The sequence below is a fragment of the Eretmochelys imbricata genome, chromosome 3, assembly GCF_965152235.1.
Source record: "Eretmochelys imbricata isolate rEreImb1 chromosome 3, rEreImb1.hap1, whole genome shotgun sequence".
Taxonomy (NCBI): domain Eukaryota; kingdom Metazoa; phylum Chordata; order Testudines; family Cheloniidae; genus Eretmochelys; species Eretmochelys imbricata.
In genome coordinates, this window is record NC_135574.1 from 134,884,670 (window position 1) to 134,906,395 (window position 21,726).

Here is a 21,726-nt window from a genome sequence, read left to right on the forward strand (position 1 = left end):
ATGAACTAAAAGCCATATGGCTATTAGCTAACGCTGTAGAGGAAACTCATTAGTCTCTCTAAGTGGTCTCAGTGCCACGAGATGGGACAGAACACCACACCCATAAGGTGCATGGGTTACATAGGCTCCTCCTTAGAAACCAGACTGTAATACTCTGGGCTCTACGGACATGCCCGGGCAGAATCAGAACAGCCTGGGAAATCTATTATGGTGCTTGCACAAAAGTATTTCAAGATCTATTGCAAATCAATAGGAATTACCCCAATTTCTTGACTTTATTGGCTATGTACATTTGTAGCTGTACTGTAAACAGCTAACACTTAATCATGGTAAATTTGTATTTTAAACAAACTGGACAAAATTAATCCCTAATCCATGTGTGTTTCCACAGAAGCAAATGGAATTACACTATGGATGAATGTGACCAAACGTGTTGCAAAACAATGAGTTTAGTTTTGATTTCAGACACTAAGAACACCATAGATTAGCTCTAAGCTAATCAAGACACACACAGGAATGAAAAGAGTAAGATTAAAAGACTCAACTCTAATCACACTACAATTTATTTACTATAAGCCACTAAACAGATGCTTGTGGCAATCTGCACTGGTCTTTCAACATAGTTAAGTGTGTACTAGCATTCAGATTTTGTGATAAAGATGCTCTGTGAAAAATGCATAAAGATGACAGAGCTATTTAGCCTTATGTACTAGGGCTATCAAGCAATTAAAAAAATTAATCGTGATTAATAGCGCAACTAAAAATATTCATCACAATTAATCACACTATTAAACAACAGAATACCATTTATTTTAATATTGTAGTGCACTCTCTTTACCATGAAAGTTGAAGTTACAAATGTAGAATTATGTAACAAAAAAACAAAACAGTGTAAAACTTTAGAGCCTACAAGTCCACTCAGTACTACTTCTTGTTCAGCCAATAGCTCAAACAAGTTTGTTTACATTTGCAGGAGATAATGCTGCCTGCTTCTTGTTTACGTCATCTGAAAGGGAGAACAGGCATTCACATGGTACTGTTGTAGCCAACGTCACAAGAGATTTACATGCCAAGTGCCCCAAAAGTTTCATATGTCCCTTCATGCTTCATCCATCATTCCAGAGGATATGCGTCCATGATGACGACTGGTTCTGCTCGATAACGATCCAAAGCAGTACTGATAGACGCATGTTCATTTTCATCATTTGAGTCAGATGCCACTAGCAGAAGGTTGATTTTTCTTTTTTGGTGGTTCGGGTTCTGTAGTTTCCACATCACAGTGCTGCTCTTTTAAGACTTCTGAAATCATGCTTCACACCTAGTCCCTCTCAGATTTTGGAAGGCACTTCAGATTCTTAAACCTTGGGTGGAGTGCCATAGCTATCTTTAGAAATCTCACATTGGTACCTTCTTTGCGTTTCGTCAAATCTGCGTGAATGTGTTCTTAAAATGAACATGTGCTGTGTCATCATCCGAGACTGCTATAACTCAAAATATATGGCAGAATGAGGGTAAAACAGAGCAGGAGACACACAATTCTCCCACAAGGAGTTCAATTACAAATTTAATTAGCACATTTTTTTTTTTGAATGAGCATCATCATCAGCATGAAGCATGTCCTCTGGAATGGTGGCTGAAGCACGAAGGGGCATACGAATGTTGAACATATCTGGCACGTAAATACCTTGCAATGCTGGCTACGAAAGTGCCATGTGAATGCCTGTTCTCACTTTCAGGTGACATGGTAAATAATAAGCAGGCAGCATTATGTCCCGTAAATGTAAATAAGCTTGTCTTCACAATTGACTGAACAAGTAGTAGTTCTAGGTGGACTTGTAGGCACTAAAGTTTTACATTGTTTAGTTTTTGAGTGCAGTTATGTAACCAAAAAAAACCTCAAAAACCTACATTTGTAAGTTGCACTTTCACAATAAAGAGATTGCACTATAGTACTTGTATGAGCTGAACTGAAAAATACTATTTCTTTTATAATTTTTAGAGTACAAATATTAATCAAAAATAATATAAAGTCAGCACTATACACTTTGTATTCTGTGTTGTAATTAAAATCTATATATTTGAAAATGTAGAAAAACATCCAAAAATATTTAATAAATTTCACTTGGTATTCTATTGCTTAACAGTGCGATTAAAACTGTAATTAATCAAGATTAATTTTTTTGATCACGATTAATTTTTTTGAGTTAATCGCGTGAGTTACCTGTGATTAATAAACAGCCCTATTATTTATATAAGACAATTTCACAATAAGAGCCCAACTCGCTGAATAAAAAATAAAACTGATTATTTCCCATGTTTAAAAACAGAGTTAATTTCAAGAATTCTTCAGACAGACATTGTGGCCAAATTGCATCCTTGAATGTATTTATGGCCACTCAGTGAAAATCATGGGAACCATATATGAACATCCATGGGCTGAATTTGGCTTGTGTACAGCTATGTAGTCAGAACTTGTCTGCATCATACATCACAATACAGTTTAAGTGGTGACAGATACATGGCAATGTTAATATTTATAATTAAAAGTCTGAATAATACATTAATTTACTTCTGAGTAGGATTTCTCCAAAAAGAATACGACAGCCTCCTTATTTTCTTCTAATAGGTTTGGGCAGAGTCGTCCCTTGGGTACGGTGAATTGGGGTGACTGCCTCGGGTCCTGCACTTTGGGGGGCCCCGCGCTTGGATGAAATCATGAGGAGGCGGATGGGGAGGTGAGGTGGGAGTCGGGGGGCGAGCGGGGTGAGGAGGCTAACGGGGAGGTGAGTGGCAGGCAGTGGGGGTTAGGAGGATCCCCCCCACCAGAACCTACTCCATCCCCCAGCGCCTCCTGCTTGCCAGCGGGCTCACCGATTAGCACCTCCCCCTCTCTCTCAGCACCTACCACGGATCAGATGTTCCGCGGCTTCAGGAGGTACTGTGGGAGGGGAGAGGAGTGACGGCGCAACACGCTCGTGGGAGCGGGCAGAACTGGCAGGGAAGAGGTGAGGCGGGAAAAGGCGGGGTGGGGTCTGGCTGGAGCCAGGGGGAGGACCGCCCGGCAGATTAGAAACTCGGCGCCTATTTCCCAGGTCCTGCACCCCCCTAGAGACAGCCCTGGGTTTGGGGACAGGATAATAAGAGATAAATAGGTAATTTAAAGTTTTTAAATTATACAGTTCCAGCACTAGAAATAATTTGGGGGTGGGGGAGAGAGAATAAAAATATACGGTAAGTCTAAAGAAAAGAAAATGGTACTTTCAATGAAAATAATCCTATAAAGTTATAGGAAGATGTGTGCCAGAGAAAGAGTTATTTAATTTTCATTTTTCAGATTCTGATATAGATAAGAAAGATTTGTAAATGTGTGTGGATCCCTCCAAGCAGTTCTACCTCTGAATTTTGGATTGTGGTAAACATGCTACATATTTTCATAAATTACTTTAGATACACCAAACATTCAGGTACTGTGGAGTCCTCAGGTAGGTGTTGTAGATGCTTTTGCTTATAAATTAACAGGCTACAGTACTTACAACATATTAAAGACCATTGCCCAGAAAAAGCACAAAACAATAAAAGTCAGATGGAGGATAGGTTTTTTCCTTCCAACCATTAGAACACAATTCTAGAAAACATGGCACAGTGTGGCATTTCATGCATATATATACAGCAACATATTAAACACAAGTAACAGACTGAAATGGGAAAAACATTTTTACCAAAACAATTTGCAAAGGTCAGTATATCTGTTACAGTTCTATCAAGTTTATATCATCTCCATCTCAGGTACTGGGATCTTAAGTTCAATAAGAGTGTCTTAACTTAACATGTACAGTTTGCACCAGATCTTCTTATTATCCCACTTAAATGGTATCAAATCCCAGTGACTAAGGAAATTTCAAGCATTTTTTTTCTCCTTATTACGTTACTATATCAACTATTACAATCATTCTGTCATTTACACTAGGAAGTATATTTTTGTTCTGAAGTGAATGGCAGGCAAGAGCAGTGTTGACAAGCCAGCACTAGTCAGTATTTATCTAGAATCTAAAATAGTTTACACTCATGAGTATCAGTGCAACTGCCTCATTTTTAATATCAGAAACAGGTCTGCAAGTTGTTAAAATTTAATTTAATGTATAAAGAACTATATGTCATCTGATTCACATGGCAAAACTTCATAAGCAACATATTCAAAGAATGTACATCAAATACAGTTAAAAAGGTACATGACAGAGGAAAGTTGTTTCAACTAGTTTCAACACAAATCTCTTAATAAGGAAAGTATTTCACTTCATTTGGTTACTGAGGAGGTGAGCTCCATCCTCAAATGCCACAGAATTGTCTCAAACAGAATTCTCTTAAGGTTCAATTATGCCCTTGTTACCCAGCCATATGTAGGAATAGAGGAAATAAACTCCACTGCCTTATACAGCTGCATTAGCCTTGTGTGGATTATGGCTAAGGGTGTGAGGGGAGAATAGCAGCTCTATGACCCCCTACCCCACCCCATATGAGCAAGTGGATGGAGTGGGTACACAGCAGTGATGCCAATGTCCATAAATGTTGGCCAAACTTTGGTGGAGTACGAGAAGATTAGTAATTTGTCTTTCCCCACAAAGCAAGGAGGGAGCAGGAGAGAAAAATATAACTGAGGCTTAAATCCTTTCAGGAGCTAATCCTGGGGCTATGCAGCTAATTTATTTTGATTTAAATTATAACTAAACAGATGCCTATCTAAGGCCATAGGGATCTGAACCCACCATTAACCATACAATTAAATCTCACCTGTGCACCACCTCACACAGGAGTGAGTCTAAAACCCTCCTCCACCCCTTAATAATTAACCCAAAAGCCAGGAGAATGACAAAAAGGGTAAATAATGGAGTGTCTCTCAGTCAGCTATAAGAAGTCATTAAAAACAGATATTTTAAATCTTAAGTGGCTGAGAACTAAAAACATGGCAGCTAAGAAAGGAAAGAAGTCTCTTGTTAGATTACCGGACAAGGAAACCCTACATTAACATTTTGAGGTTGTCATTAGTTTACTCACTGCCTTAAGACGTCTATTAATGAGTTATACCATTGTTATGTAATGATTAAATAGTAATGTATAAAGACCAGATATCAGCTTCAATGCTAATTTATTTAACAGCAACCAAAATGATTTTTCCATTTAATTTTCATCAGTTTGACTCCAAAGCAAATACGGAGAGCAGGATAGCCTATTTCCTTTTCAATCAAATGAAAAAGGTAGTCGTTTTGTTTATGGACTGGGAAGGTTATGAGAAGAACACAGTACATAATGCTGCTTTCAAAGTTTTTTCCCCTCTGAACTGTAGAGGGCAACATTATGGAATTTAACACACTTTAACATGACCTATAGTTACAATACTATCAGAGGTGAAAGTAAGCCGGTACGCCCTGGTACGGTGTACCAGTAAGAGCTGGTGCGCCGTACTGGGACCGGCTTTCCCAGATGGCAATTTAAAGCCCTGGGGTAGCAGCGGCAGGGCTGCGGCAGGGATTTAAGGGGCTCCGGAGCTTCAGCCGCTGCTACCGCCCCAGCCCTTTAAATCCCCGCCCGAGCCCTGCTGCCGAAGCCCTGGGATAGCAGCAGCCGGGCTCTGGTGGGGATTTAAAGGGCCCCAGAGCTCCAGCCCCTGCTACCGCTCCAGCCCTTTAAATCCCCACCACGGCTACCCCAGGGCTCAGGCAGCAGGGCTCAATCGGGGATTTAAAGGGCCCCAGAGCTCCAGCCACCATGCTACCCCCCCCCCCGGGCCCATTAAATCCCAGCTTGAGCCCTGCTGCCCGAGCCCTGGGGTAGAGGTGGGGGGGCTCTGGTGGGGATTTAAATGGCCCCAGAGCTCCAGCAGCTGCTACCGCCCCAGGACTTTAAATCCCCGACGGACCCCTGCTGCTGAAGCCCTGGGGTAGTGGTGGTGGGGCTCCGGAGTGGATTTAAAGGGCCAGGATGGTAGTGGCAGCTGGAGCCCAGGGGCCCTTTAAATCCCTGACAGAGACCGGCCGCCGCTACCCCAGGGCTTGGGTAGCAGGGCTCAGGTGGAGATTTAAAGGGCTTGGGGCTCCAGCAGCCACTACCACAGTGGAGCCCCTGGCCCTTTAAAGCTCTGCCAGAGCCCAGAGCCCCAGGGTAGCACTGGCAACCAGGAGCCCCCAGGGCTCTTCAGTGATTTAAAGGGCCCGGGGCTCCACTGCGGCAGCTGGAGCCCTGGGCCCTTTAAATCGTCCCTAAGTCCCAGGGTTCCCAGCCGCCTCTGCAGCTGGTAGCTCAGGGGTGATTTAAAAGGGCCCCGGGCTCCCAGCCGCCACTACCACAGCTGGAGCCCTGGGCCTTTATATCAAGATTTAAAGGGCCTGGGGATTTAAGGCCCCGCCTCTTCCAGTTGAGGCCACGCCCCCTGCTCAGGGCTCCGGCGTACCGGTAAGTCCTCTAACTTACTTTCACCCCTGAATACTATACACTTTATAAACAAAAACACTGAGTAAGATTTGGTAGGATGAGAAAGGTTTAAGAGCACTTTTTATTTATTTATTTTGTAAAGACCATTTTAAGTTTAAGAATAAAAGATGCTATAGACATATCTAGATACTGTACCAGCATTACTGACATTCATAATGTACTCAGATAACTTCACTAAATACTACATTTATTACAGCTTAAGCAAACTGTTCAAAAATGCTATTTACTTTTATTACTTCAGTTTTAAATTTAAACAACTGTTGGTTGCTACTGATCAGTAGTACTTTTTGGAACCTGATGGAGCAAATTAACAATCAATTTACATAAGATGGTCTATGATATACCCGTTTCATTAAATATGTTGAATATCCTTTTGGAGAAGATATGGTTAAGGATTGCATAGATAAAAGTATGCACTATTAAATATTGTCATGTTTTGCCATTTTAAAATGTATTTTTGAAAAGATCAAGTCTATCAAAACAAGCTGTCTTTTTTGCACTGACCTTTTCATGCTGCTCAACAAACATAATCCCATTAAAGTCCATTCCAAACTGCATCCATTCTTAATGCATTTCCACTGCCCAAACAGAGAAAGAAGTAGGATATTTTAACTTCTTATAATGCTAAAAGAACAATTCCTAAAGACTGATCCTGTGATTCTAGGGAAGGAGAGGAAAAAGGAGAGGCTGGAGGGCATGTTTGATCAGAGCTCCTCATACTAGCAGTGCTCCACTAACAACCCCATGGGGTAGACCAAGGTTGCCGAGTTAGGGCTCTGGAGAAATAACGTTCATCCTTATTCCGTCAGCGAGAAGGCAGTTATGACAGTGTGTGCATGTGTGGATCAAGGAAGTTTAAAAACAAGGGGATGGTGAGAAACAGTTGGCATCAATGAGGTGTCAAGGACCTCACAGCACAAAATAAATTTTCTGTTAATTAATTTCCCATTTTTTAGAGTTATACAATGCAAGGAAATAAAAAAGCAAGTGAAAACTGAAGAAAAACAAAAAGAAAATAAGGATTTTCTTCTATACAGCTAGAATCAAGCAGTGACTACTCCCTTAGAATATTTTCATGTCCAATATTTAAAAGGGGGACCACTTATTTTTGTTTGAAGCAGCGCAAGTTCGTTCACATCAACATTGCATTCAAGATGTAGGAACAGTAATTTAATGTTAAACAATTATCCTTGAATGAAAGACAACAGTGAAACAAAGAAAATGTATATAAAATGGCGATACAACAGAACAATGACCAGAGAGAAACTTGACAGGAGATCAGCATAATTTATGTGTTTAAAAACTATATACTTCATTCATAAATATCTTTCTAATTAATAACCATTCCTATTTTAAACATAAATATTCAAGTTGGTATCTGATTTTTTCATTTTTTTAAAATCAGCTTGTAGTATAAGTCCTGTAAGGATCCATTTGTTTTTGCTTGATGCAGTCATTTAATGGTCATCACTACTGGGATGGGTAAAAACCATCATTACCTAGTATGTTGTAACAAAAGTTTAAAATTCTGCAACTCTTTTATACTTGTGGAAAGCCTGTAAAACAAAAACAAACCCGCTTTGTATTAGTATATGTTGAAAATAGCAAAGATATTGCAAATTCTTCTTCCATTTGTTTGTTTCAGGGCAGTAACTAGAGATTTTTAAGCAATTCTAAAAGTAAAACTTCTTTTCCCTCCAAAAATCTGCCCTATTTATAAGACTGACACAACTATATTTAAGTGAGAGATTAGAAGGATTTCAAAAGAATTCTCTTACTTCATTATTTTATTTAAAAGATGACCAAATTTGCTAAGCAAAGTTCAATAGCTGTTTAATCCTATGTAAACTGGTTTCAGCGAGGGGGGGGAGGGTGGAGTGCCAAAAACCTGTAAAGCTTGCTCAGTTGCCCAGAGCCTAGTATGAGGAACAAAGTGGAGGTTTTTCACCCTTAAAAATTGTAACTCACACTGATGAAATAAAACTTTAGACTGATTGTTTCCAGACAGGCAAAATTCTTCCAATTTTTTACCAATGAAACAGCTACACTAAAGATATATAGTGATGTGGAAAAAATGAGCACCACACACAAAACTTCGCTCATTTGTAAAACTGAATTAGAACTAAGCATGCTTTTTTCTTTTTTTTTTTTTTTAAAAGGTTCTCTAACATGCAGGTAACACTTTTGCACCTGTCCCACATTTTTCATGTGTGCACATTCAGGACCCAAAGTGCATCACTGCTGAGAGAAGAGCTGCGCTCATAGTATTCCTAGCTCAGAAAGAAAAAGTATCAGAAATCTCATGATAAAGCTTGTTGAAGAGATTCAAAGCCAAAGTTTCTAAACTTAATTTCTGATAGCTACGATACGCATTCATTCTTGTGTATTTATCCAAATATGAACATTGAGACTTGCCATCATCACTACTCCAAATAGTTCGCACCAAGGTGTTAGTGATATTTATAAACTTACTTACCCTTCTCCTCCTCCCCAAAAAAGGTAATCTCAACCTATTCTTTTCACAGATTTTATCAAGAGTTAACCTTAAAATCTACAGCCTGCTGTTAGATACCTTCAAACAAAAAAAAGGTAAACTTACCTTCCAAATGCATTTAGGAGAGCAACTATTTCTTGACGTGTGAGTTGAAAACCTTTTGACGGGCTATTCTCGGGAAGGTTCTGAATCTCTTTTTCAGAGAATAAAATCTTTAGAGCAGTTCCTAAGCCTTGAGTCTAAAAGAAATTCAGCATTTTAAACCATTAATAAAACAGTCTAGTTCACCCTTGCAAATTGTCAAGAGAAATTTACTTATTCAGGCATAACTCCATCTTACATACAACACTGCCTTCCCCTTCAACACTTGGACATGCTCCCACATGTACCAGTACACACCTAACAATGTGCATACACTCCTCCAATTACACACCAAGTTCATCCTTTCTCTTTTACACATACTCCTCACCTTCAAATTAATGAATTCTCTTCCCATCACCATCAAATTTCAGTTCTTCCCTCTCCCTAGCCGCTTCCTCCCAAATTCATGATTTTTCTTCTCTGCCAAACCAAATCTACTACCACAAAGCAGCAGCTCTTCAAGGTTGCTAAAGCCACCTGAGCCCCTCTCCCCTAATCAGGCATCCTCATGGCTGCCTCAAAAACCTCTCCCCCTCAATCAAACCATTAGGCTCCTCACCTCCTGGCTGCTCCACTTTCAGTGTTACTACTTTAGCCTCTGCAGGGAAAGAGGGAGAGGTTTCTGCTTTAACTCCTTCCCTTGTGTGTAGAAAGTGGCTATTAGAGATTCTGAAGTGCTAAGGTGCCAGTTACCTTCTATCTCCCCCCCCCACACACACACATACTTCTATGGCCTTTGAGCAGGGGATTGAACTAGATGGCCTCCTGAGGTCTCTTCCAACCCTAATATTCTATGATTCTATTATAAGGACCCATTGGATCTGAGCAGGAGGCAGTGGTTTGGGGACAGTTTCAAGAGGATGCTGCAGGACAGGAGAGGTGTGTGCCTGGTTTAAGTTGGCCTCTCATGAGGAGAAAAAAGGATAGCGGAAGCACAGAGGAGCCAGTGAGGGGGGGATCCGGAGGATTCAGCAGAGGTCATTACATTTGCTCCTCCACTTATTCTGCTGCTGAGCTGAAGGAGGGTGAGTGGAGCTCCCTACATGCCTGATGGTGTAATGCCAGCAATTGCTCTCACAGTATTGGTTATTCTCAGTTCACATTTTTAAGACTATTTTCAACACTCAGGGGTAGTAACTTTAAATTCTGCTTTTAATTTAAGTTTAAGATCTGCAGAAGTCAAGACATTGGTAGTGTTATCAACACTTGCAGTTTTATTGTGAGTCTTGTAACATTTGGCTTCTTTCTTAAAGCTGCAGTTCCTGAAGGCTAATGAATACATGAGAATCTCAGCTTTCATTTTAAAAAAGGTTCTAGCCCTAATGGTTGCAGAGAGAAGTCTGAAATCATGAAGTGAGGAGGACACCCTAAAGATGCAGAAACTAGAAAGCAAACAGAGTGCCCACAAATATTTGAAGTCTCAGGATTCTTAAATCAATCTCATAATTTCTGAATGCTTGTAAGTAGAAATACTGCATTTGTTATACTTGACAGAAAAGCTTCCTATTTTCTGTTGGCAAGGGCGATTTTGCAAGGTTCATCTATTTACTTCATATTAGACATACACAAACGTGTCTTAAGATGGTTATAAAAGACATCACTAATGGGATTTTGCTTTTGAAGTTTGCTGAAAATTATGTTTCATAACTTTGTGAACATTTACATCTTAATCAGTGAAGTAACTGTGGCAAATATTAATAGTTTCTAGAACTTATTTTGAACATATAAGAAGTGCTATACAACATTTGAGCAATACCGCATGGATACCAGAGAACTAAACAGTGACAGCCATCAAATTTCTAGATAAAAAGGCAGATTCCCAAAAAGGTATGCATACACAGGAAAGCAAAGGGGATTAGTCCTGCTTTGAGCAGGGGGTTGGACTAGATGATCTCCTGAGGTCTCTTCCAACCCTGATATTCAATGATTCTATGAAAATACAACGTACCTGCAGTTTGCCCCACAATCTGCATTTATCGCATCCAACACAATCCATTATGCGGGATATATTTTTGAAATGCAACCTGAATTCTTCCTAGCAATAAATACAGAAAAAAAGTTTAACACTAAGGCAGGCTTTTAAAAAAAGTCTAGTGCTTTAAGCAGTTTAGAAAGTAGCAGGCTCACTAATTTGGAGAATCTACTATTTGTGGAAAATATGGAATTCTGGTTGATGTTATGAAGTAGTTATGAAATTGTATTGTGGAATGCCTCTATGTGGATGTAAACATAAGAACGTAAAAACGGGCATAGTGGGTCAGACCAAAGGTCCATCTAGCCAAGTATCTTGTATTCCAACAATAGCTAATATCAGGTGCCCCAGAGGGAATGAACAGAACAGGTAATCATCAAGTGATCCTTTTCCTGTCGCTCATTCTCAGCTTCTGGCAAACAGAGCATAGGGACACCATCCCTGCCCATCCTGGCTAACAGTCATTGATGAACCTATCCTCCATGAATTTATCTAGTTCTTTTTTGAGCCCTGTTATAGTCTTGGCCTTGACAACATCCTCTGGCAAACAGTTCCACAGGCTGACTGTGCGTCGTGTGAAGAAATACTTCCTTTGTTCGTTTTAAACATGCTACCTATTAATTTCATTTGGTGACCCCTAGTTCTTGTGTTATGAGAAGGAGTAAATAACATTCCTTATTTACTTTCTCCACACCAGTCATGATTTTACAGACCTCTATCATATACTCCCTTAGTCATCTCTTTCCAAACTGAAAAGTCCTACTCTTATTAATTTCTCCTCGTACGGAAGCAATTCCATACCCCTAATAATTTTCGTTCTCCTTTTCTGAACCTTTTCCAATTCTAATACATCTTGCAGTATTCAAGAAGTGGTGTACCATGGATTTATATCGAGGCAATATGACATTTTCTGTCTGATTATCTTATTATTTCTTAATGATTCCCAACATTCTCTTCGTTTTTTTGACTGTTGCTGCACATTGAGTGGATGTTTTCAGAGAACAATCCATAATGACCCCAAGATCTCTTTCTTGAGTAGTAACAGCCAATTTAGACCCCATGATTTTACAATGTATAGTTGGGATTATGTTTTCCAAGGTACGTTACTTTGCATTTATCGACACTGAATTTCATCTGCCATTTTGTTGCCCAGTCACCCAGTTTTGAGAGATCCTTTTGTAACTCTTCTCTGTCTGGGACTTAACTATCTTGAGCAATTTTGTACCATCTGCAAACTTTGCCACCTCACTGTTTACCCCTTTTTCCAGATCATTTATGAATATATTGAATAGGACTGGTCCAAGTACAGACCCCTTGGGGACACCACTATTTACCTCTCTCTATTCTGAAAACAGACCATTTACTCCTATACTTTGTTTCCTATCTTAACCAGTTACCAATCCGTGAGAGGACCTTCTCTCTTAGCCCATGACAGCTTACTTTGCTTAAGAGCCTTTGGTGAGGGACCTTGTCAAAGGCTTTCTGAAAATCTAAGTACACTAAATCCACTGGATCATCCTTGTTCACATGCTTGTTGACCTCCTCAAAGAATTCTAGTAGATTGGTGAGGCAAGATTTCCCTTTACAAAAACCATGTTGACTCTTCCTCAACGTATTATGTTCATCTATGAGCCTGACAATTTTGTTCTTATAGTTTCAACCAGTTTGCCCAGTACTGAAGTCAGGTTTACCAGCCTCTAATTGCTGGGATCAACTCTGGAGCCTCTTTAAAAATTGGCGTCACATTAGCTATCCTCCAGGCATTTCATACAGAAGCTGATCTAAATGATGGTTTAGAGATTACAGTTAATAGTTCTGCGATTTCACATTTGAGTTCCTTGAGAACTCTTGGGTGAATACTATCTGGTCCTGGTGACTTATTACTGTTTAATTTATCAATTTCTTCCAAAACCTCCTCTCATGGCTGTTAGGATATAGATATACAGGCCTGTCTGTAAAGGCCTATACTCTAAGAATTTAGGTGTATTCTTATCACTTAGCTAGTTACAGAGGTATAAAAGAAAGAATCAAAATCACTGTCTGCCGGTGTAAGGACCTTCTCTTACTGTGACAGTCTGAGGCCCTGTTGTTAGGCTAAGGCCTTTGGCTAAGCAACAGAGGCAGCCATAAGCTAGGAAGCAAACGGTCACATCCTCACATTCCAAACTAGTCACATTGAAATAAGGTGCTATTGGGCTGTTCGGAGTACAATCCTGTCCTGATAATGCCTATTGCCTCCAGAGAAAGGGAAGTGCCTAGAAGATGTAAAAGGAAACTTAGTTTGATAGCATCCTGTCTGGCAAGAACTCACTTATCAATAAGTGAGTGGGATGTGAAATCCTCATTTCTTTGTTCTATCACTGTAGTCCCCATTTCCCTATTGTTTGTCTGTATAATCTCTGCTGGTTCTGTGATTGTTTCTGTCTGCTGTATAATTAATTTTGCTGGGTGTAAACTAATTAAGGTGGTGGGATATAATTGGTTAAATAATCATGTTACAATACGTTAGGATTGGTTAGTTAAATTTCAGTAAAATGATTGGTTAAGGTATAGCTAAGCAGAACTCAAGTTTTACTATATAGTCTGCAGTCAATCAGGAAGTGTGTGTGTGTGGAGGAATGGGAACAGGGAATGGGGGTGGGGAAATTGGAATCATGTTTAGCTAAGGGCAGGAATGGGAACAGGGACACAGGTAAGGCTCTGTGGTGTCAGAGCTGGGAAGGGGGACACTAAGGAAGGAAACTGAAATCATGCTTGCTGGAAGCTCACCCCAATAAACATCGAATTGTTTGCACCTTTGGACTTCGGGTATTGTTGCTCTCTGTTCATGCAAGAAGGACCAGGAAAGTAAGTGGGTGAAGGAATAAGCCCCCTAACAATGACACCTCAATCTGGGACAGTTCCTCAGATTTGTCACCTAAAAAGAATGGCTCAGGTTTGGGAATCTCCCTCACATCTTCAGCAATGAAGACCAATGCAAAGAAATTCATTTAGTTTCTCCGCAGTGGACTTATCGTCCTTGAGTGCTCCTTTGGCATCTCGATCGTTCAGTGACCCCACTAGTTGTTTAGCAGGCTTCTTACTTCTGACGTACTTAAAAAAAATTTTTGCTATTACTTTTTGAGTCTTTAGCTAGCTGTTCTTCAAATTCTTTTTTGGCCTTCCTAATTATATTTTTACACTTCATTTGCCAGAGTTTATACACTCCTTTTATTTTTCTCACTAGGATTTAACTTCCACTTTTTAAAGGATGCCTTTTTGCCTCCCTTATTTGCTAACAGGGGCTATAGCATGTCTCTGCCAGATCAGGGATAATAGTCAGTGATTGAACATTAATGGTTGCCCATCAGGAAGAAACACCTTGGGACAATGGGTTGGCTAAAGCTAGGAGAAGCTAGCTAGCTCCTCCAACTTCTCGGTAGGGAGTGGAGAGTGGAAAATCCTCAATAGCAGAAGGAAGAAACCAAGTGTTGGTAAGGGACATATAAACTTGAGGAACTCACAAAGCATGACACAGGAAGCTTTGAGCAAGAAAGAGGGGCATACTTTTGTAGCAAGGATGACCTGTGATAATAATTGTGGGGCCAGCCAATGTCAGAAAAAGCTAGCTAACCTAGAGCAGGAGAGAGGCTACATGACTCTGAAGAAAAACTATGATCTGAGCAGAAGGGTCCTGGACACCCCAAAGGACTTTGCCAAAGCCCAAAAAACTCTCCAAGCTGGGAAATTAAAATCTTGTGCAAAGTCTGTTTGTGTTTGCTTTCAATATCACATGCCCCTAATGACAAACTGTAAACTCAGAGCACCCATGTGGCTGGAATTTATAGCAGAGGGTGTGGTAAACTATGGAGAAGTCTGAGGGATCAGCAGTCCCTGGGACAAGGCAGTTGGACCACAAAGGTCCCAGCAGAGGATCTGCAGCCTGAGGGTGTCCCTAGAGATACCAGCCAGTGACAGTTGCCTGTATTCTGTTCAGGTTCAAGAGTCTGAAAGAGTACACATGACTCAGTAAGGTGGGCCCCCAAACACAACATCCTAGTGAGTATTCAGATGTGGGAGGTCGTGTGTGTCTGTGTAAACTGTAATTACTGAGTAATGTTTTCCACCAAAGGAGACGGGAAAAAACAAGATTAGGCATACCATCTCCAATTCCCTAAATGGATTTCCTGTGAAGAATTACAAAATAGATGTTTAGCAGAAAATATGAACATGCAACTATCTGTACATCATAGTGAAACTAGATGACCTGTCAACTCATTTAAGGAGGCAAAATTAGGAGAGAACACAAATAGAATCCATATGTATCCACAGCATTTTATCTAGTTAGTAGCTGCTGGGCCTAACTAATTTTCTGACAATGCTAATAGTTTCGTCGGCAACCCCTGTAATGTAAATAAAATTACTATACTACAAATGAAACAATGATATGAAGAACAGATTTGCACCTTTACTGTTTACTAATTCAGTGATCCAAGTTTCTGAATCTGAACAAAAGACCATGCAATAATGACAAATGTTGATCACATGGATGGAGTGCTTTAAGATTAACTATCTGCCTCTACGAATCAAGGTTTCCTCATGTAAAATTCTTACTCAAGCTTGTTTGGAACTGCATTACACCTCCCCGCCTTGTTAAAGGATAAGATGAAGCTTCGTGGGAAACAATCTATTTAAAAACAATACTGCTTCTATCACGAAGACTGATTCCATGAATTTGTCTTGCCACAGTAACAGTGGCAGAACAATGCACTCCAGTACAGATTTCAATCTGCCAGGCTGAGGATACAAGAGAAAAGCAACTCGTAAGCAGCCTTAATGGTCATTTTTGGATTTGTCACGCAATCTTCTTTATTGCCAAGCAGATGAAATTAGGTCAATTTGTTATAGGTTACTAAGTTTCTTTTACAAGGTCCAAAACACAATGCTATTCTCATTGTCCCTTCCCTGCATCCACCCTAGGTACACTGCTGTGAAGGTTTATTAAAAGTGGTTCTATTGTGTAAGTAAATAATATTCTGGGTTTTAATCATTCAAAAAAAATGTACATTAGGGATGTGTTTAGGACTTTACCTTTAACGACTTGGCCCCTTTTTTATCTCCTGCAAACATGGACTTTTCATCAAAGTGCATTGGAAAGGATCTGCTCAAACAAAAAATTGTAAAGAAAATCAGCACACACTACAATTTATCATCCACGTTTACAATATAACTCTACTAACTATTTTACAATTACTTGGAAGTTTCTGCTCTGGTTCATTGAAGACAAGTCACGATAGCCTGTGCGGCAGTGCTGATTAATGCAAACACACACTATAAGCATAGTAAACCACAAAGTCAAAAAACCCAATCCTCTGCCATGTCTGAGGTGTGTATTAATCTGCATTAACATAAAGCCAAAAGTATCTCAGGATTATAAAAAAGAGCATTATTAAAAAGTCAACTTTTTTGAACTCTCAGTCCATACAAAACAGTTTCTTGGGATTGCCGTATACGGTACCCATTTTATAAATTTAACACTACCTTATTTGAAGCAGTTTATTTGTTTTGCAGAGATTTCTCTTTGCTCCCCTCTGCCCACTAATCAAGACCCCTTTCTCCCATAGATCCTCTTAGTGTTCTTCTTGCAGCCTGAAAGTTACTTCGTTTTGTTATGATTTAGGACATGAATAACTATCTGAGTTTTTCTAGTGCAAAACGAACCAGAAGGCTGACCAAGTCACACAGTAGAAGAGGGGAAATGAGGTGACCTACAACAAAGTCTAGTCAAAGGGATGCTAAATATGAGTTGGTTGTGGGGACTCCCAAGTAGCAGACATACAAGAGGAGAGGAAATTGAGCAACGGGATAATCTACTTGTAAAAACTGGTTTAGCAGCAGGATCTCTGCTAAAGTTAGATGCTACATTTTACTAATATTTTATATTAAATGGCAAGAAATCTATTTTGAACACCTGGGAAAATGAGGGTTGGATGTTTTAAAATATTTCTTAATGGCTTTAACAAGAAATGTTTCCTTCTTCTCCTGTTTTTTGGCCCCTCCTCCTTTCCAATGCACCCTTCCAACTTGTCTCCTCATTCTCTTCCCCACCATCATTTTCTTTATCCAGCTTTTCCAAACCTTCTATCCATCCAAAAGTCACTCTGTTCCTAGAAGATGGCTGAAATAGCAATACAAAATCTAATGTCTCACTTTGTATCTCTGAAGATGTCTAGCAAGAGGGTTTTAGATTCAGCATCCTCTTGGACATTTCCAGTGTAAAGGTCTACAAATGAACGCTCGAAGTATGGTGCAACTTTTGACAAAGCACGCAGCTCAATCAAATATAAGAAATATAAATTCTTTAGCCTCCTTGGTCCTTCTCCTTTTGTTTCAATAGGGTCAAAGCGATGAATAAACTCCTTGACATTGTGTCCCCAACGAGGCTTCCCCCAGGTTTCTAAGCAGAGAACAGAAAGATAATTTTCAGTAAAGACAAACAACTACTGTACAAATACATAGACAAACTGTGTTTACATACACACATTTAATAGGCTTAATATATATACAAACAGACAGGACAAACAACTATTCCCAATGGCCATATAAGATGAGACACATTTTCAGGGCTCTTACATAAAAATATAAATTACCTTCAAGAAGATAGTTTGCACACAGATGTAAGTTGATGCTAACATGAAGTCCAGAAATGAGTTTATAGAATACTCTTTTCTCCAGACAAAGACCTGGTTAGAAAAAGCATTGATTATTAAAAATATCATTAAGATAAAAAAAAATGTTCACTGAAAATGTGATGCAAAATTTGCATTGTTTAACTTTTAGTGTTGGACTTAGAATTAAGGAAAATGCCACTTTAAAAAAATTCCTATTGCTTTCAGTGGGAAGAGTTTATATCTTAAGTCTACCATCTCACTCACCTGCCCCCCGCCCCTCCATAACAGGCACACTTGTTCATTACCGGAAGGCTTTTGTCAGCACACATTAAAAAGAAAGGAGCAGTTAAGTATTTGGTAAAAAAAATCAGGACAAATCTCCACGCAAAAAAAAAGTCATGTTTATGTAGTTTGGGTAAAACAGATTTGAAATAATCTACTTTGGCCTCTACAGCTAGGGAGACAATTGTACTAGTGACCATCCAGAAAGTAAAACAAAAATAAAAACTACCCCCCCCCAAACACACACACACACAAAAACCAAACAAACAAGGTATCCCAACCTAATGGTCACTGCTATCTGCAACTGATATTTTATGGCCAAATTTAAAGGCAGCATTTGAATCTGCGAAGATTGTTCTTTTTGGTTGCAGGCATAAATGCACAAAAAATGGCAAGAATAAAACAAATACTTGGACAAAACTGGCCAAGATAAATGAAACTTAATAGTGGCAGTGGAAGACCTCAAGGCTGCTGCTTAACTATGATACAACTTAAATATCAAGTTAGTTAAGATAAAACTGAGAACAAAAGAGGCAGAAAAAAACAAGACGGAAAGCAATTTCCTGGGGAAGTAGAAAGGGGAGGCAATGAGAACATAAAGAGCACCAGCAGCCACAAAACAATTTCATCACAAAAAAGGTGATGATCCAGGCATATGTCCAGACCCTTAAGGACATGATCACTGACACCACCCATGAGGTGGTTTAACTGAAAAGTGCTATAGTAACTCAGAGGGCTGAAGACCCAAAAGATATTGTTTAGTGCAAGTATTCGAAAACTGAAACAACATACTGATGATATCTGAGGGAGCAAAATCAAATTAAAGGGCAAATTAAAGGGAAAGTGGGAATCTTCAGTGGAAGGCAAACCAGAACAAGTCTTTGAGGAAGCATTTGAAGATGACAGTGGAGGTTGCATGACAAGAAATGGGAGGACAACACAGGAATAAAGGGCTGTAAGTAAAAGGACATGGAGTCACTTATGGAAGAAGGGGACTAGGAGAGAATCTGTTAAGGTCAAGTTAACTAGAAACCATATTTTCTGAAGTCAATAAGCAGTGTTGCCCCCGGTGTAGAGAGAGAAAACTGATACGTATGCTACTTCCAAATGTAGAGATTCTGTCTACACAGCGGGGTAATGTGCAGGAGGGGATTGTGATTTTTAAAGTGCAGTAACGTGTTTCACATGAATTGGTCTATGTAAACTCTGTTGTTGCACATTAAAAGTTCCCTAGTGCACTTCAATGTAGTACTATGGCACTACATTGAAATGCACTAGGCAACTTTTAGTGCACAGCAACAGGGTCTACACTGATCCATTAATGCTCAACATGTTAATGCACTTTAAAAATCACCTTCCCTCCACCCCAAGTGCACTTTACCCCACTGAGAGGACAAACACTTACTACATATTTTCCAAAAGATTCTGGGTAAAATGGTCCTATTGCCAAACTGAAGTAACTGCCTTTTAGGAGGCCTGGTCTCCTTTACCGCCATATTATTTTATTTTAAAGAGCAGATATTATGCTTTCCCGTGCTAGTAGCTTTTACAGCTGCTAACAGCAGAAGTAAATGCTTTATTCAGAACAAAGTTAGCTGCTTAAAAGGCTTAATGATGTTTTCTTGCTCCAATTAACAAAATATTCTTTTCCACACCTCTAGGATACCTTTGGTTGCTATAGGTATTAAACCTGCTTGGCATTTTAAGGCAATTAAAAGGTAAAAAATTGCTTTTTGCTGCTAACTGTTCTTTTTCTCGGTCTTAAAACCAATTCTGCTTGTATAAATGAGCGGTTCAACCACCCGTGCTTTCTAAAACATTTGACAATTAGTCCTAATAAAGATCCTAGCAATTTCTTTGTCTACATCTTCATTTTAGATTCTAAAAATTGGGAGTCATGAGTAGCTAAATGGTGAGCATTTACAATAACAAAGCAACTGAACAAAAGAGGAGGTCTCTTCAAGTCTTTGAATGCCTCTTAAAGTACTTTTATTGCACAAAAATATCTCTGCATAAAAAGAGTGCATTCTGAGTATGATTGCTTGAATAATTTCAGGAGGCTAATTTACCCTGATTTCAAGTCCAATTTAGCTCACTCTAAATACTTTCAAAAAACTACACTACCAAAAACTCTTTATTTCACACACCATATGTAGGTTCATAAAGAAAAGATATTCATAAATCTTCGTGTAGATCAGCTGAACATAATATACAATCACCTAGATTTTCTAAAACATGCATGAGGACAGTTTTGTCTACAGTACAAAACCCTATTGCTTAGAGACAACTCTCTCATATATCATGGATAATTAGACTTGGAAAGTGAATACCAGTGTTCTAGCAGTGTAGAATGTCAACATAAGGGTACAAAATCTCTTACACATACTACAATAACTGATCCACTAACAAACAATTACTGGCTTTGGGATGAAGATGTACACTCACTCCAGACACCAACAAAATATGACTGACAGTGAGTAGGGATAAGAAATTGGGGAACACTACTGGTATCTGTTCTTTCTAATGCAATTAACATTAATTTTAGGCATCATTATATCAACTTTTCTTTTACCTTCTAGCCATGTGTAGAAAGATTCTCCTGAAAACACAAAAATACATAGTTAAATCCATCAGCATTCATTTGTACATATTAACATCCTTTAAGTAGAAACTAGGGCCGTCAAGCGATTAAATGACCTACACGATATCATTCATAAAGCTGGTCAGAACTGTTCAAATCTGTTCAAAAGGCATTTTTTATGGATAGAACTTGCACTAAAAATGGCTTTTTGAACTATATGAAAATTCTGTGGAAAGTTTTCATATCTTAAAAAAATAATTTTTTTTCCATCAAATGGAAAAAAATTAATCAGTTCCCCTTCTCTTTTCCTTTTTCACTCACTTTTCCACTAGAAAAAAATGGAAATAGAAAGAGGGGAGGACCCAAACCTGAAACCTCAAAATCTGTTTATATTCTCAACAAATTTTTCATTTTATTAGTGAAAAAATTAAGATTTCTATGAAATTAAAAAAATTCTTGTTTCTTCCAAAAATTTTCAAGGAAGATTCTTATTTTTGACCAGCCTACACCACTCATTATTTCACACACAATAATGACTCCTCGTCTCCTTTGCAAACTAAATTTTCTTACTCTTTTTAATCTTTCCTAACATGAAAGTCTTCCCATGCCTTTAATAATATTCAGTGATATCCTCTGGATCATTGCTATTTCTACTATATAATTTTTGAGATGGGGTGATCAAAAGTAATGAAAGTGTTCAGGCTAACAGCGTAACCACTGATTTATACAACAGCATATTTTCAACATTTTCTAACCCTTTCTTGATAGTTGAAAATCTTGTTTGCTTTGACTGCAACTGTGCAGGTTTTCACTGAGCTGTCCACAATGACCCCTAGATCTTTTTAGAAATCAGCAATCAAAGCATTTCTTATCATACACAGACTACAATGGGGAAAAAAAAGGGGGATAAAACACCCTGACTATATATAAAGAAACTATCCAGGTAAAAAAAAGTTGTTCTTTTCCTTTATCAAAATAAAAAGATTACATCTGCCATCAATGGAAAAGAGGAGAAACGCAAAGCCCTGCACAATTCAGGCCCAAAAGACTTCCACCCCATGTCTTGTAAAAACCTTCCCAGACCCTCTTTCATTTTTTCCACCTTTTCTCTTCTTGCTAT

At 39.0% G+C, this 21,726-nt stretch overlaps 1 protein-coding gene across 2 annotated transcripts in view; it reads right to left on the reverse strand.

Moving 5' to 3' along the window:
• Positions 1–6,256: 6,256 nt before the first annotated feature.
• Positions 6,257–21,726, reverse strand: part of ERO1B (endoplasmic reticulum oxidoreductase 1 beta) — a 59,030-nt gene continuing 43,560 nt past the window's right edge. For both annotated transcript variants that reach the window (XM_077813451.1, XM_077813450.1), the window contains exons 10-16: positions 20,598–20,624; positions 17,723–17,815; positions 17,283–17,529; positions 16,164–16,233; positions 11,070–11,156; positions 9,086–9,219; positions 6,257–8,042 (exon numbers count right to left, since the gene is read on the reverse strand). In XM_077813451.1, the coding sequence (XP_077669577.1) occupies positions 7,982–8,042; positions 9,086–9,219; positions 11,070–11,156; positions 16,164–16,233; positions 17,283–17,529; positions 17,723–17,815; positions 20,598–20,624 (719 nt within the window). In that variant the 3' untranslated portion in view covers positions 6,257–7,981. The remainder of the gene's footprint in view (positions 8,043–9,085; positions 9,220–11,069; positions 11,157–16,163; positions 16,234–17,282; positions 17,530–17,722; positions 17,816–20,597; positions 20,625–21,726) is intronic.